Source organism: Dreissena polymorpha, chromosome 13 (assembly GCF_020536995.1).
Source record: "Dreissena polymorpha isolate Duluth1 chromosome 13, UMN_Dpol_1.0, whole genome shotgun sequence".
Classification (NCBI taxonomy): domain Eukaryota; kingdom Metazoa; phylum Mollusca; class Bivalvia; order Myida; family Dreissenidae; genus Dreissena; species Dreissena polymorpha.
The window spans coordinates 3,407,328-3,424,157 of record NC_068367.1 but is presented as its reverse complement, the minus strand read 5'-3'; the positions used below and the strand labels follow the sequence as shown (position 1 = coordinate 3,424,157).

General features: G+C 35.0%; 1 protein-coding gene across 2 annotated transcripts; it reads right to left on the bottom strand.

The window, feature by feature from the left end:
- Nucleotides 1–2,494: 2,494 nt before the first annotated feature.
- Nucleotides 2,495–16,297, bottom strand: LOC127855652 (protein N-lysine methyltransferase METTL21D-like). Of its 2 annotated transcripts, none has more exons than XM_052391391.1 (6): nt 15,971–16,297; nt 14,097–14,286; nt 12,217–12,332; nt 7,075–11,747; nt 5,903–6,067; nt 2,495–3,475 (listed from the first exon to the last, which is right to left on the bottom strand). In XM_052391391.1, exons 1-4 carry the CDS (start codon nt 16,201–16,203, stop codon nt 11,708–11,710), a joined length of 579 nt encoding a protein of 192 aa, XP_052247351.1. In that variant the 5' UTR covers nt 16,204–16,297; the 3' UTR covers nt 2,495–3,475; nt 5,903–6,067; nt 7,075–11,707. The 2 variants fall into 2 exon arrangements, with proteins under 2 accessions (XP_052247351.1, XP_052247350.1); XM_052391390.1 differs by having other exon boundaries at nt 12,213–12,332; nt 15,971–16,296.
- Between the last annotated feature and the right edge of the window lie 533 nt (nt 16,298–16,830).

Genomic DNA, 16,830 nt, shown 5'->3' with positions numbered 1-16,830 from the left:
TACTGATAAAGAATATTCTTGATATTGCAAATACATTTGTTTTACTTTTTTCTTGAACATGTAACAATTAGTTTCGTTTTGCATTGCTTTCTATTAAATACAAATCGCATTTTGTCAAATGCTTTAATGCTTCATTCTTAACTGCACATCGATAAAAACTTTACCCCAAATGCTTAAACTTACATTATTACGAAACTTTTTTAAGAATACTAGTTCCACTTCAAACAAACGATCATATACATATCTATTGTACTATACAGTGAAACTGAAAGTACGCATTATTTATTGACCAGTCGTTGTCATCAGCGAGACTATTTCGTTTTAAATAAAACCACAAGGACTTTTAAATTTAAAAGCACTATATTTCTCGACATGTTTAGCTTGTGACCACATTGACTCGCTATTTAATTTTCACCGTAATAATCCCTGGCGGGTTGCATATAGCCCCGTTTTTATATTATAAAAAAGCATAAAAATCTCTCGGCCTGATCGTCCATGGCCACAGTAGTTAGCTATTTGTTAACAAAACACTTACCGATCCGGATTTGCAATATGGCCACACGCGACTTACATAAAGGACCATAGTTTGTCCACTACTTGTCATCAATTGCCACAGCATATTCCAATTAAGATAATAAACTTATGTGGACGTCACGACCAGACATGCGGTAGTAGGTTAGACTTAGTATGAATACGGAAGATTGTGCGAGATACAATAGACGCTGTCTTTGTTGTGCCCGATATGAGGCAACAGTACCCTGCACCTTGGCTTTGTCTCAAGCGAAACGCGATTAAGTAGGTTATGGTTGAGCGCGATATCATACTTGCGACACTGATCTCTGGCGCTGGTGCGTAAGCACTATGCCACGAATCCGCTCAGGCATAACAATACCTTTCGGTACCTTTCAAAAGGCAACTACGATGACATTAGACAAGCATGTATTAGGACTTTAATTTTCAGTCGAGTGCTTTACGGCCTATGAATACCATAGAATCCCCTATGACTCGCGCAACACCGTTGTAACTTTTCCGTAAATAGAATAGAGTCTGAACCGTTCAAATAATGATATAAAATCAAAGCGCTGTAGGCGCTGAAGGCCTGGGACTAGAATTAGTGTGCTTGGGAAGAAGTATTGTCCGAATTTCTCCCTTTATCCGAATGTATTGACCCTATCGTTTGAGTGCATAAGCTCAGAGACAGTAAGAAAAGACAATATTCGTGTATATACTACAGTGTACATCGACGGTGGATGACTATACGATACTGGTGGTGGAAACGATAACCTTTTGTTCAACTCTACAGATCTGGTTGAGGTTCGTCTACATAGGCGGTGAAGATATAGAACAACACCAACATGGCCGCAAATAAACTTTTATTGTTTGCGTCAAATAAATCACTTTTATGAGCCTTAAATAGCTTTTTATTGCATAGTTAACAGATCAAAAAAACACTCATACTTCCTTTGTAATGTGTATACAACAGAAAATCCACTTACCATGATAAAGCACGGTGTACATATTGTGTACTTTATCTCACGTAGAACTTTTCGCGCTCGATCTGCGCAGTGAAATACCATATCCGGTTACTTCGTCTATTTCCGAGAATGATCGTGAATATTTGTTTGTTTGTTTTTTCATTTTCTTTTTCTGGAATGTCTTGTTAACGCAAAATAAAATAACAATATTTTAAAATATGTTTGTAAATACGAAATATAAGGTCTTCAAAAAATGTCTCAAAAAATTCTTCTGTCTCCGTATCTCGTATCTTTTCGGCCTATACCGTCAAGTGAGGAACTTATTATCGCATGAATATGTAAACAATAAAAACTATGTCGTAGCAAATGCTTAGCAATTTTGCTTCAATAATATTTTTTTACACTTTGTATGACACTGTCATGTTATATAGTTATGTTCTGTAGTTAGAAGGCGGGTTATTGAGATTTGCGATGAACTACTTTTAGTGCGCATGAATTAAGTGGTAAATCGGAGTTTTGGGAATTTGGATTTTGGCAGCCAGCCAATTTGGATAGGCTCAGAAATTTGTATCATTACTATGGCCTTGGAGCTACGCCCCAGGCCAAAAACACGCTGACACACACTCAAACTCCCAGTGATGTGTAATCTCACGTTTGAGACGTTTGACACTGAGCTATAAATCATTCAAATCTTCGCACGAAGGTTGTCACACAGTGCCACAATCACACGCACACATATTAAGAACAGTGAAATAAAATAACTTACTGGTATTTGGCAACATAAACCATACATCGAAACAGACACAGTTTCAGTCAGAGTTTATATTAATAAGTTATTTTATTTTTCACTTCCCATATGCTGTACTGAAGTTCAGAGTTGAGAGTAAACAGTTAATCCATTGTTAGGTACATGTAGAATAAAGCGGTTTGCTAATCAAATAGTCGCTATGTTGTAAGCGCAAAGTACGATACAAAAATAAGCATTCAATTGAAGAATATTTGAAACGAGAACTAGCAAAAAGTGTGATGAAGTTTTAATCAAAATTAACAATAAACAAAAATAGAAAGAAATACTATATAAAATTAGCAACATAAAGTGTCTTGTTCTGAGAAAACTGGGCATGATGCATGTGCGTAAAGTGTCGTCCCAGATTAACCTGTGCATTCCGCACAGGCTAATCAGGAACGACACTTTCCGCTTAAACTAGATTTTCGGTTAAAAGGGACTCCCTTTAAACGAAAATTACCATTAAAGCGGAAAGTGTCAGTCCCTGACGGACTGCACAGGCTAATCTGGGACGACACTTTACGCACATGCATTTTGCCTAAATTTTCACAGAACAAGACACATAACAACAATTTTGATTCTTATACTGCTCCATCGTGCAATGGTACATTATTGTAAAAAAATTGATTAGACATTCATCCTATTATTTGTCACTAAATTTCACTTATACGAAATCTTTGTACTACTAGAAAGCTAAAGAATTGGAACACATTTTCGCCAAACACTTTTTTGCTATCATCGTCACAATTCCTTTTTTTGAAAACTAAGTATTATGTTTACATGCAATTTATTCAAAACGTATCTGAATGCTACCTGAACCTGCAGATCTTTTTAAATTCAAATTATAAATATCATATCGTTTATGGAAAATCACCAAACAAAATTGCTAATAAAAATATCAAGCGTTCGTACACTCTAATCAATTGATTGAAAGGCAGTCATTTTTTTCTTTTTTATTTGTTATTTTGTGAAATGCCGATGCGGCGTGAAGTTTGTGGATCGTGTAGAGCTCTTAAGAATGATCATTTGGATAGACTCGAAAACAATAAAATCACACAAGAAACACACAAATGGGCAAAGCTCATAAAATCACGAGCCGCCACGTTGCACAAGTTATCGTGACAGTGACACGTGATGCGTTCGTTGTCATATTTGCAGCCGACAGTAAAGTTGAAGCCGTCGGGACGTTTGGGTTTGCACTTCCGCTCGTAAACTAGAAGCGAGGCAACATAAAAAAGTCAACTTGAATTCCGGTGCAAAAATCCAGATGTTCGATTTCTTTGTTGCATGCAACATTATGTTCAAAGCAAATTTAAAATACAACGTCTTACCTACACTTACAAAAGGTAACAACGGAATGTGAATTACAAGTGAAAAACAAAGATCCCGGATAGTAGTAGTCTTAGCGTTAACATATCTGATGCATGCGTCATCAGAACAACTTTACAAATTAACCTTTACAGAAAATACAAGCGGGAAAGTCATAGTGTTTGGTTGAATCGTCCGTTCAAATTGTGTTTCCGCGTTGAAACTTAAGTCTTTTTAAACGCATGGTTGAATTTTAATATAAGGCCGTTAATCACGCGCGCCACCTCTTTTTGCGATGCATTAATAAATGAGCCATGATTAACGGCCTTTTATTCAAATTCGGACCTGAGCGCCACCTCCGGATGTTTTGAAATTTCATGGATAATTTTATAGGGTGCTTAGGTTTTATATGTTTTCTCAGCATATATCGCATAATTTTTAAAATCGGGCAATGTAGTGCGATTCAGCGAAGATTAATTCATCCCAAAATGTTCAGAAACATACATTCTCAATCCATTTAAAATCGCTTACGACATCAAACGATTGCATAAAACATATATTAGATGCTGCATGCACGAACAATATTGGCTTCTTGCCGACGTAATAGATAATTTATCATTTTTCCAAAAGGGATGGAGCCAATGCTAAGGAGATGGCGCCAATGAACGATATATGAATTAACAGTCGTATCGCAATGACATCATCACATGGCGTACATTTGATATATAATGTTATTATTAATTGTTATATTTACTTTGTTTTTCAACGTACATACGACGGCCCAAATCTTTATAGAACATAACACATTCTATAATAGATAAAATGTAATTTTTTTAATATATAATTTATTAACTCGATCAAGAAGTCACCAACCTGAATAAAACCTATCGTACGATATATACCAAACATTTGTAATACTCAATAACACCAATAACTAAATTCTTGATATATCAAAATAGTTCATCGACAGCAATTTGTGTATACAGTATGATAATTCACGAAATAAATATAAGATAATACTTCTTCTTGAAACGATCATTTTTGTCCCTTAATACAAATGCTTAATTTACTAAAAGCCCAAGGTCAACGAATCTTACTTAGGCTCATATATGGAATTACTTCCACTATCAACTCCAAAAAAAGAAGATAGCTCCGTCTTTTTCCGTTAACTTGTTTTGTATAATAGATGTTAAATGTTCTTATCTTACAAAGACGAACGTTTAAATCCATAAAAAAAATTATGAGAAAACTACTTTTTCTAGTTAAAAACGCACGCGGATCAAATATGCTGAAGTAGTCAACTTACAAAAATGAATGTAAGTCCTGTAAACATAATAGAAACCATTACATAACATTTGTGACCATAAATGTACATTGGCGCCACCTCATATTCTTAACTCCACTTCCTTGACAGTGGCTCCATCTCTTTTTGAAAAAGGCAAATATATCTGTTAGATAGGCAAGAGGCCGATGTTTTTTGTGCACAGATTAACTTGTAAATGTTCAAAGCAATCGTTTTATGTAATGAGCGATTAATTGGCTGGGAATGTGCTCGTCACACAGGCAAATACATCGATTTGTTTATACGAATTCTACCATGCCACAACTTATAAAGGTCCTCACGTATCCAAATGGGTTGTGATTGTATGTTTCTGTACATTTTGGATGAATTTATCTTCGCTGAATCGCGCTATATTGGCCGATTTTTTTTTAATAATGCGAAATATGTTGAAAAATCTTATAAAACCTAATCACCCTGTAAAATTATCCGTTAAATGTTAAACCATCCGGGCCTGAGCGCCACCTCGGAAGTAGCATTGGCTAATTAATTAATGCATCTAAAAAAAGGTGGCGCCCATGATTAACGGCCGTGTAATAGTCTGTGTTATTCTTCCCCATAAGCAGACCATATGTAACGTTAAGCTCACATGCTCGCCATGGTCACAATTCAATGTTAACTGTCATAATACTTTGTTTCTGGCATGAAACCTACATGAATGGGTTTTTATAATATTGCTTTCTTATATTCTTTGATATGACCAGACTATGTGTACTACTCGCATGACGCTCTTACGGGAAAAGTCAGTCTAACATTTTCACATGATTTACATTTCCTCAGTGCAACATGTTATGCCTGGATAGTTGTTTGATTTAATATCGCTCATGAAGATGTGTCCTGCATGAATTACATGTGCTTTGATGACAGGTCAATTTGAAAGGTAAACAATCTAAACATTATTGACTGCGTTACAACTTATTTATCATAACAAGCAACGTTTTAGCGAGATATGCTAAAAGCATAAAAAATGGCATAAGTGACACACATCCTTACGTTTAGTTGCTTTTGTGTAGATTTTGACACAGGATTCGCATTCCTCGTGGATGTAGGTTTTGTTGTTGGCCTGGAGCCGGAAGGTGTCTCCGCAGTCTCCTGGCAACGTGTGTGAGGAACAGTTGTAACATGCCAGCGCCGTGCACTGGTGAACGAACCCGATACCTGAGAAACAGAACCTTAGGCCTAGTTGCTCGAAACTTTCACATCAAATAAAACTAAAGGCCGTTAATTTAATGGATTCAGTATTGGGTCCGATTATTTTAATACAACACAATGGTATTGTCCTATTATTTGAAAAGCCTTAATAAATAAACTTGGACCATGTCCTGTAATTTGCGTGATATCCAAAATACACAGGATGTTACCTTTAATGGTCGTTAAAGTTTTGAAAAACTCGATCAAGTTAACTTTACGACAAATGATTTGGCTGATTTACGAAAGTGTTAAAAATGAGGGTAAGCTTTCAAATGCATCTTGCACTGATATTGAACTTCCTATAGTTTACAGATATTTGGTGTACATTTTATCAGGTATGTTAGTTTTACGTTAAAACTAAATATTGATTTGATGTTTTGTATGTAGAGGTCATTGTGTATCACTTAGGAAATATATTATATTTTTTACTAGAGAAAATATTTATAGTCGGAGTTTTGGGATTGCCAGCGTGTAGCATAACACGTCGGGCAAGTGAGGTACTTTTTATATGTGCAATATTCCAGCGCAATATTATCTGTATATAAAAGAAGCCCTAAATTCGCGTTTAAACGTCTTATTTTTAAGAGTTACCCTTACCACGCACTAATAAAGTCTCGCGTACGAATAGTCGCAGTACGACTCGTCATAAAATACATATTGAAAGACCGGTAAAACTTTTTTCCTTTTTCCAGTTTTAACCTTCTTCACGTTATTTATCTAAGACTGCGTCCGAGTGAAGCGTTAACTTCGTTGATATTGAAAGATTTACAGACAATTTACCAACGCTATTGACATTTTATTATCTTTGCTTTCACGTTTTTTTTAATTGTTCTAAGCTTCTTGTCGTATGTATTTTCATAAACAAACTATACAACAGTACAATAGAATAAACCAGTATTGAAGCCGAACTTTGGTGTGATATGAGTTAACTAAATCATGAACTGTAATAACGTATCAGATCTTAGAGTACTTACATAAAACACTGTATATCAGTAATTTCCGCAACATGTTAATTTTGTTTAAATCTACAAAAACAAATGTCTAATCCTTGTCAAACTTTACTCCACAAATTTGTAATCATTTAATCAATTAAATACATCACTATTATTCGCTGAACGCTTAATGAAAGGAATTGATAGATATTGATGATAAATGTAAAACAGTGACTAACTGTTAAGTGCCCTTTTCCGACCATTTAAAGATGGAAACTAATCTACAGACATTGACCGCCTTATAAGGCCACTGGATAAATATTACTTGTTGACAGATTGTCGAAATGATAATTTGTAAACGTTTGGTCATAGATTAACCCATTTATGCCTAGTGTCAAGAAAAAAGGCCTTGGCAAACAGCGTAGACCCAGATGAGATGCCGCATGATGCGGCGTCTCATCAGGGTCTGCGCTGTTTGCTTAAAGGAATTTCTGAAAGAAATATTCTAAATATAGAAATAAATATACTAGGCATCCCTTATTTTGGAAACAAATTGATCCAATTTAGAAGGATGGGAGAGTGCACTAGGCACAAATGGGTTAAAAAACACATGAACACTATAAATCAGAGTGCGAAATGGTGAAAATATAGCTTCGTGTATGATTCATTATGCAAGGGACAAACGTCAATTGACGGAATAATTTGGAATGATGGCATTGTTTTTTGTATATATTAGGAAATTAATACAAAACAATTATGGAACGAACTCTAATAAACACCAAAAGCAGTTCAACAGCATGCCGGATTCGCATTAGTTTGATTGTATGGAATCATATCGGATAGGACAGTATATCTATTCTTTGCATCATAACAAGTCCAGTATATGTTTGTTTTGTTGAAACTATATAAAAAAATGGTATAGTTATTTGTTAATTTATTAGATATCATTATTGCTATATGTTGCAAAATAGACTTTTTAGAAAAATGTTTGTTCCCAAATTACTAATGCTTATTAGTTAAACCAATACTTAGTACTTTAAGTAATATGTGTTCTCTAAAATAATAATTTCGGTCACCCGGCTATTTATAAAAACAAAATAGTTAAATTTTTGGATGGTATGTGTACTAAACGCAATATACGACAGGCCACTTTTGTGCTTTTTTAAACCCCATCCATTTGTTCTTCATCTTTTCTTATACGACAATGATTCCAGTTAGTAACTGTTCGGTATTGTTTAAGTTTATGTATGAACCGGTATATCATAATTTCGTTGGGCTACAGCTATCGCTTACTTTTAAACATGTCCACAACTGAAGATTGGACACACGTATACATCTTAACCCTTTGCATGCTGGGAAATTTGTTGTCTGCTAAAATGTCGTCTGCTGAATTTTTAAAATTAGCATTTTCTTCGATTTTTTTTCAAAGAATACTATCAGAATAGCAAACAGTTTGGATCCTGATGAGACGCCACGTTCTGTGGCGTCTCATCTGGATCCAAACTGTTTGCAAAGGCTTTCAAATTCGGTTCCAGCACTGAAAGAGTTAAATTTCTCTTATTGTGGATAGGGCTTCTATATATTCTACTTAATATTCTGTATATTGTGAGTACACACATCATAAAGTGATGCTTATTGACGCCGGAGAAACTGGTAAAAAGTATGAAATATGCTAAAAAATAAAATATATGAACACTATATGGGGCTTTTTCTCCCTACCATCAAATTAAACAAAATTAACATAAATATTCTTTAACTCTTTCAGTGCTGTAACCGAATTAGACAACATTTTAGCAGACGACAAATTTCCCAGCATGCAAAGGGTTAATATAACCATGTACATACACTGACCACATTGTTTTCCTTGTTTTGAATAACAATACAAATATCATTAATTACCGGTAGCATATAAAAAGAGCATCATCACAATTAGGTCCAATGAACAGCAAAATGAGGCATGTCAAACGGACATACATCAAAGTCCATTTCACATTTTAAAATTAATTTTCATAACAGGTTTTTGTTTTAGTACACTAATTGTCTGATGCAAACTATTATGGAAAGCAAAATACTGAGTACAGAATTAAACAATCTTGTTCAGTAAAATAGTAGCAGCAAATGTTTTTTTTACCATAAATAATCAATAATAATGATAATAATAATTATAACAATAATTATAATGATAATAACAATAACACTAATAAATACAGAACATCCCAATATAATTCTGAAATAAACAAGGGCTGTTTGTAAAACATGCATGCCCCCCTATATGGGCTATAAGTTGTAGTAGCAGCCATTGTGTGAATACGTTTTTTGTGGTGGTGGTGGTGGTGGTGGTAGTGGTGGTAGCAGTGGTAGTAGTAGTAGTAGTAGTAGTAGTAGTAGTAGTAGTAGTAGTAGTAGTAGTAGTAGTAGTAGTAGTAGTAGTAGTAGTAGTAGTAGTAGTAGTAGTAGTAGTAGTAGTAGTAGTAGTAGTAGTAGTAGTAGTAGTAGTAGTAGTAGTAGTAGTAGAAGTAGTAGTAGTAGTAGTAGTAGTAGTAGTAGTAGTAGTAGTAGTAGTAGTAGTAGTAGTAGTAGTAGTAGTAGTAGTAGTAGTAGTAGTAGTAGTAGTAGTAGTAGTAGTAGTAGTAGTAGTAGTAGTAGTAGTAGTAGTAGTAGTAGTAGTAGTAGTAGTAGTATTAGTAGTAGTAGTAGTAGTAGTAGAAGTAGTAGTAGTAGTAGTAGTAGTAGTAGCAGTAGCAGTAGCAGCAGCAGTAGCAGCATTACAATACCAATACTTAAGAATGATCAAATGGGAAAAGGTAACCTAGCACTGGCAGTAAATATGGGGCTCATTTACAGGTCAGATTTGGAATCTCAGCTGTAAAATGAGATTTTGAAAGAATTATAGGGAGGCAAATCTGTAATAAAAAGAACATGCATAAACCGTAGTTTTTTCCCTTGTTTGAACCATGCTAAATCCTTATAAATTTATAATGCCTATTTCCAGTAACTGTGACCTTCACCTGTGACCTTGACCTTTGACCTAGTGACCTCAAAATCAATAGGGGTCATCTGCGGGTCATGATCAATGTACCTATGAAGTTTCATGATCCTAGCCCCAAGCGTTCTTGAGTTATCATCCGGAAACCACCTGGTGGACAGATCGACATACCGACCGACCGACCGACATGAGCAAAGCAATATACCCCCTCTTCTTCGAAGGGGGGCATAATAAGCTAATTATTAAAATCCTGCACAGCCATTTCTTGGTCGGCTGAGAGGAAAGATTATGATTAAGCGATTTTTTAGTGGCACATAAACTGTGTATTATAACTGCAATTCATACTGGAATAAAACATGGGCAAAGGATTAATGTTCCTTAGACAAGGCCTTTAAGTGCCATGTATTTGTATTTCAAAAGAGCACACACAAATCTTTATATTAGCTTCATTAAATGAATAGTTAAAATTCAGTCTAACATCCTGTTTGAAATAAGAGATCTTAAATTCAATACGGCAAATTTATCACAGTGACAGCAGTGTATATGGATCAATCACTTTAAAAAATTAACAGTCTTATTACGATAAATTCAAATGAGCAGCGTCTTGCAAAATTGGTGCTATGCCATAAATGGCCTACATAGCTCCGATCAGTGTGCGCATCTGCGCGGTTTGGTCTCAACCTACCCGGTCTTGTTACGAGACCATGAAACTGTTCGTGACTTTATAGTTCAAAGGTTAGCTCCTGACCAGACAGCGCTGATGCGCAGTCAGATGTGGAGCTATGCTGGCTATATTGCATAAGAACCGTTTTTTGCATGATGAAGCTTAAAATGGAAATAACATATAAAACAGATTTGCAAAGACAAACAAACTAGAATACAAAAACAGAATTCAAAATATATTATCATTCCCATGCAAAAGAACTCAGAATGATTGATTATTGATTTATAACATCCTAAATCAAGTTGTATTTATTTCATAAAACATGTAAACATAATACACAACATATATGACCCTTTTACACAATTATATCTGAAGATGGTTTTATCAACAGCAAGATTATCTATGACTGTCAGGAAAATGCCAGTTTTTAATGACAGCACACACACAGGCATCCTGCAGGAAAAATTGTTTATGCCACAAGATTCCATCTAAAAGTGTTAGCTTTTGAACAAGAATAACAATGTTAGGAAAGATAATATTTCATGCTCGGATATGTGACCATATTAATTTCCTGTTTCCCAACCTTAAGTCCACCAATTAGTTTTCAATTTATTTGTTGTAAACTAGGAAAGTTCATCCATCCTGCTCACATATGTGTAAACATTTCTTATTTTCCTCCCAAATTTTCTGAACCTGACTTCCATCTGAATGCCACCGATTTTTTTCCAGACAATTTCAGCTTGTTGTAACCTGGCCCCATAACTTTGACCATTTGTAAGCTCTTTCATAGTTTGAATCTTTATCAACTTATGTAATAAGTACCAAAGCTCAAACATTCTAATCTGTCAATACTTTAAGCTGATACTATGTTTGAGATTATACATTTTTGTGGCCATAAACCCTTGACACATAGTTATTACATAAACTCCATTCTTCTGCATTTCAAAGGAATCAGGTATCCAAAGGCTTTAAGGTCATTTTAAGGATGTGAATGTCTTTGCTGCAGAACACTGGGTCTTGTTGACTCATAGGTATTTCCTCAATTTCAAACTTCTCAGATGATAACTGTGAATATAAATGCAGTACAATTATTTATAGCAATGCATACTAATTTTTTTGGGGGCAATACAATGTTTATCATCTATATTGGTTTAATTGAAAGAAATGAAACCTTAATTTAAGGAAATAATTAATTAATATCAGGCACCTTGCTGTTACATTTCATGCAATACAATGCATTAACTGTGTAATAAATACTAGTAGCATAAAGAATGAACTTCAAATTGTCAAGATGTTTGTCAATATAACATATCATATCATGATAAATATTTTATGAAGTGTAAGTGTAATTTGATTTGGGTGATTTTAACTGTTAATACCATTACTGGTGAATAAGTTACAATCAATTGAACATATTAAGTTCCCCCTAAATAATGAGGTGGAAAACATTAATATTCTTTGTATTGAAATAACAAGGATAAGCAAGCATGATTCAAATATTAATGCTCAACACTGTTAATCTCAATACACCTGCATGAATCTCCTCTGTAGCTCAGGTTTGTTGCCTGTGGTCCGCTCCTCATAACAGCAGTATACAAACGTGTCTTTAGAACATAGGTCATACATGGTGTTCACCAGGGGTTCCAGGGACTGGAACATACAATAAGGAACTAATAATAACAAGAAACCGTCGGAGACGGTTGATGCTCCCCAAAGGTTTTTTTAGTCACAATATTGCACTATATATTCAAATAAAAAGAAACGTCTTGAGGGGCATAACTTTTGACAAAATAAAAGATAACTGGTTTAGCAACTTAAAAATTTCAAAGGGCCATAACTCTCTAAATAAATCATCTAATCAGAACCCACAAATAATATGCACATCTCCTCAAGGTAGTTAAGCTTCCCATAAAGCTTCATCGAATTCCAGTCAGTAGTTGGGGAGAAATAGCCTGGACAAGAATTGCACTATATGTATGTAGTTTATAGTAAATTTCAAAGGGCCATAACTCTGTGAAAAATCATCCCATCATAACCGGCTGATAATATGCAAATCTCCTGTTGGTAGTGAAGCTTCCCATAAAGTTTCATTGAATTACCGTAATAAGTTGCTGAGAAATAGCTCGGATAAGAATTGCACTATATGTACAATGGAAAATTTCAAAGGGCCATAACTCTGTAAAAAAAATGATCCGACGAGAACCGACTGATAATATGCACATCTCCTCTTGGTAGTGAAGGTTTCCATAAAGTTTCATTGAATTCCAGTCATTAGTTGCTGAGTAATAGCCCGGACAAGAATTGCACTATATGTACAGTTAATGGAAAATTTCAAAGGGCCATAACTCTGTGAAAAATCAACCAACCAGAACTGGCTGATAATATACACATCTCCTTTTGGTAGTGAAGCTTCCCATAAAGTTTAATTGAATTCCGGTCATTAATTGCTGAGAAATAGCCCGGACAAAAAGTGTGCAAAGACGGACGGAGACACGCACGGACGGATGAAGCAGCGACTATACGTCCCCCCAAAAATTTGGGGGGAGCATAATAATTTAAGAGAACTAAGGTAATTACAGCAGTACAAAGTGGAAATTGTTAAAGGAACTATTCAGAGCAGAGTAAGCAAATATGGTTATTAAAGTTGTACAAATTTTTGCACAGTGAAAGGGTCGTGCATGGTGCTCAACAAGATATGAAGAGATTGGAACATGCATGCAGTAAAGAACTATTAAAGGTAGTACAAGTGTACCATGGTAATTATAGCAGTTCACATGTGTCAACAGAACACCAGTTATACATGATGTTCACCAGGGTTTGAAGGAACTAGAACATGCACTATACAGGCAGAATATGTGGACTACGGTAATTACATCAGTACACAGTTTTCAGTGTACTGGAACATACTAAAAATGGGAACTATTAGCATCAGTTAAAATGAACTACAGTTACTACAGCAGCTAAAAGGTGTCCTCAGAACATGGGTCCAACATGATGTTGGCAAGCAGTTCAAGGGACTGGAATATGTTATAAGGAACTATTCAGAGCAAACAAAGAGGACTACGCTTATTACAGAAATACCAAGGTGTCCATAGAACACAAGTTGTACAAAGTTTTCAACCACAACAGCGGTTCAAAGAATTGGACATCCAATAAGGAACTACTAGTATTTAGGGTATTACAAATGTACTATGGTTATTAAAGCAGTTCACAGATGTCCACAGGACTGGAACATGCAATGATTAAGTATACAAGGCAGCATTAGTGCGCTAACACCAACCCTAATAACATAAGGAAGTGTCCACAAAACATGGGTCATACATGCTGTTCATCAGGGGTTCAAGGCCCTGGAATACGCAATAAGAAAAATGTTTCGCCCATAGCAATACTTTTGTGAAGTACAATAAACCCTACCTCATCGTAGTAAATGCAGTCAGCCACAATGACCACATCTATATTTCTGTATTCTGGTGTATCAACCGTTGGCTCACCCCATTTCAAAGTTTTTGCTGAAGCTTCCATTTGAAACAAGGTTTTGTTGAAGTCTATATTGTACTCAATTAATGGAACAAACTCTGCCAGGTCAGTCATAATAGTCTTAGCACTGAAATAACACAAAATAACAGCTATTGTTGAATAATACTCAGAATTAAATCTGACGAATTAAATTTTATTAAGTTATGAAATATTTTTGAAAAGATAAACCAATTTACTATTGAAGGGTATATTTGACTTTGTGTGCAAGTGTGTGTGTGTGTGTGGGGGGGGGGGGGGGGGGCTAGGGTGATATAAACCAAATTTATTGTCATGCTTTTAATGAAAATCATGGGTCAAACACCAAAGCTTTGATCAAAGAAATCACTCTAACCAGTGTCCCATTGGAGTGCAACCATTAGCACTATAAGCAAGTTCTCCAACTGCAGGCATATACTGGTAATAATTATTTGTTTTCAACACATACCAAAGCTAGTCACCACTAACACTTGAAGCGCATACATTAATTGGGATAGAATGTTTACCGTCAAGGCAATATACTTGCCTCTAAGATAATCAAAGAAGCCTTACAAGAAAATGTATGAATATAAAGGCATTGAAGCATTATTATTTTAATTAATTGTAATACCTTTAAAGTTTAATATAAGTATATATAATAGTCAGGTACTTATTTGCCAGCCAACATAGGTATAAGCGTTATCCCAACAGGGACAGGGCTCAACATTAACAGTTGTCCTATTGCCCCTGGCAAGTAAATGTTGGGTCCGGGCAAGTTATTTTATAATCTAGTTGTCCGCCCAGGCAAGTGCAAAAAAGAACAAAGAGCATTAAATTTTGTCTTAAATTAGACTTTAACTGCTGTTATTAGTTTTTTAAATGTGCAAAAGTAAAAAAGGTTGTGTGGTGTATCATTTTGATCTTTATTAAAAAATATGAGGTTTACAGTTAATGTGATATTTCATGTTTGGGCAAATGGCTTTACGTTCAGGGCAAGTAGATTTTGTCAGTACTTGCCCGGTAGGGCAAGTTTGTTTTGAGGTGAATGTTGAGCCCTGCAGGGATGTAGCTAAAGTGAAAAGGCAGGGCAGACCCCCAATTCAATTTAATGGCCCCATCTATTTAAAACATAACCCACATTTTTTCCTTTGTCATTTGCAATGTCCTTTTGAGTTATGAATAACTGATACATGCGTTTTTATGGCAATGGACAAAGTTGTTAAATTACAGTATTCAGTGTGCGAAATTCACACAAGCCCGAAAGGTTTTGGCTAGTGAAAATCCATTTGAGCTAGTGGGAATTAAACAATTTATATTGTCAGGCTAGTAAGAAATTTTACTTTTTATATATATGTATAAGAAGTTGGGCTATTTAATACTTTAAAATCTAAATTTCGCACACTGAGTATTACTAAATAATCTTGATATAAACTCAACATCAATTTATTTCTGACAAAGAAATACCTCATGGAATATATGCTGAATGTATGATTAAATTTAAGTACTGTACTTAATTGCAATCTGCATTATAAAATCAAATACCATGTACAAAGTTTATCACCCAAAAATTTTTCATGAAAGAGGTCAAGCCTGCACCTTTTCAGGCCCCCAACGGATTAAGTTTGGCTTAATTTGTGTGATTAAATACTGACAAAGCCTTAAGTATAGTGTCAATCATAAATAATTGAGACTGACAAGGAAATATTCAAGACAGAATGATTTTATCAGAAAAACCTAAGGAAAATTACATTGATCAGACGAATTGCAAACATGGTTACTTTCAATAAATAACATACCCGTAACTTGCCACCAATAGTCCTACCACCCCAGTACCTGCTCCAAGTTCAACAACACATTTATTTCTCCACGCGTGTCCATTTTCGAAGTCTGGGGTCTCAAAGTATTTTGCCAAAACAATAGCAGCATCCCAAACCACGCAACCTACATCACCTACTTCACACTGATTGATGTTTATTTCCTGCCCGTCATTTCTCTCGATTGTGCGGACAAATAGCTTGCTTTCGTCCATGGTTACTAGATTTGCTAACGTCTAACGATCAGTTTTATATCCAAGCATTGAAGTATGTACGCTGAAACAATTTAGCAAATTTACAACTAAGGGAGGTAACCGAAAATGGGATTATGGAGGTTTCGGTAAATGACAAGTTCGGTAAATTGATTTATATAGTAAAAGCCGTGGAGGTTTCGGTAAATTGATTTTATAGAGGAGGTATACCTACAACGAGGTGTTAATGACACCTATTATCGGCTTACAATAACATTAGGGGCATTTATTTGCAAACTGTGGATTAATTTTGATGTACATTAATTGAGTTGTTTGGCACTAATTAATTTATCTGTTTAAATGTACGGACTTGATTTTATCAAATTAGAGATGTTTGCAAAGTGTTATTATTAATTATCCAGGCTTGCAACCTATTGATATTCTAATCGATGGAGGTAAATTATATATTAAAAGTTTATCTTTAGGTCATGATCGTTTTGCATTTTATATATGTTTTTAAACAATTAGTTGATAAAAACCTTAATTAAAGCGTATCAGTTAAAAAAAATATAACAATGTGGCTCTTACAAGAGGTGGCCTCCACTTGGCAAGAGCTGGGCAACATATTTATTATGTTAGCAAACTACCTCA

What these genes read in the sequence shown, in the direction of transcription:
- LOC127855652 (XM_052391390.1), bottom strand. Translation starts at nt 16,203, where the DNA reads ATGGACGAAAGCAAGCTATTTGTCCGCACAATCGAGAGAAATGACGGG. An exon ending in CTATTGGTGGCAAGTTACGG is followed by an intron (nt 14,287 to 15,970) that starts GTATGTTATTTA and finishes GTGTTATTTCAG; the next exon opens with TGCTAAGACTATTATGACTG. An exon ending in TACAGAGGAGATTCATGCAG is followed by an intron (nt 11,748 to 12,212) that starts GTGTATTGAGAT and finishes TTATATTCACAG; the next exon opens with TTATCATCTGAGAAGTTTGA.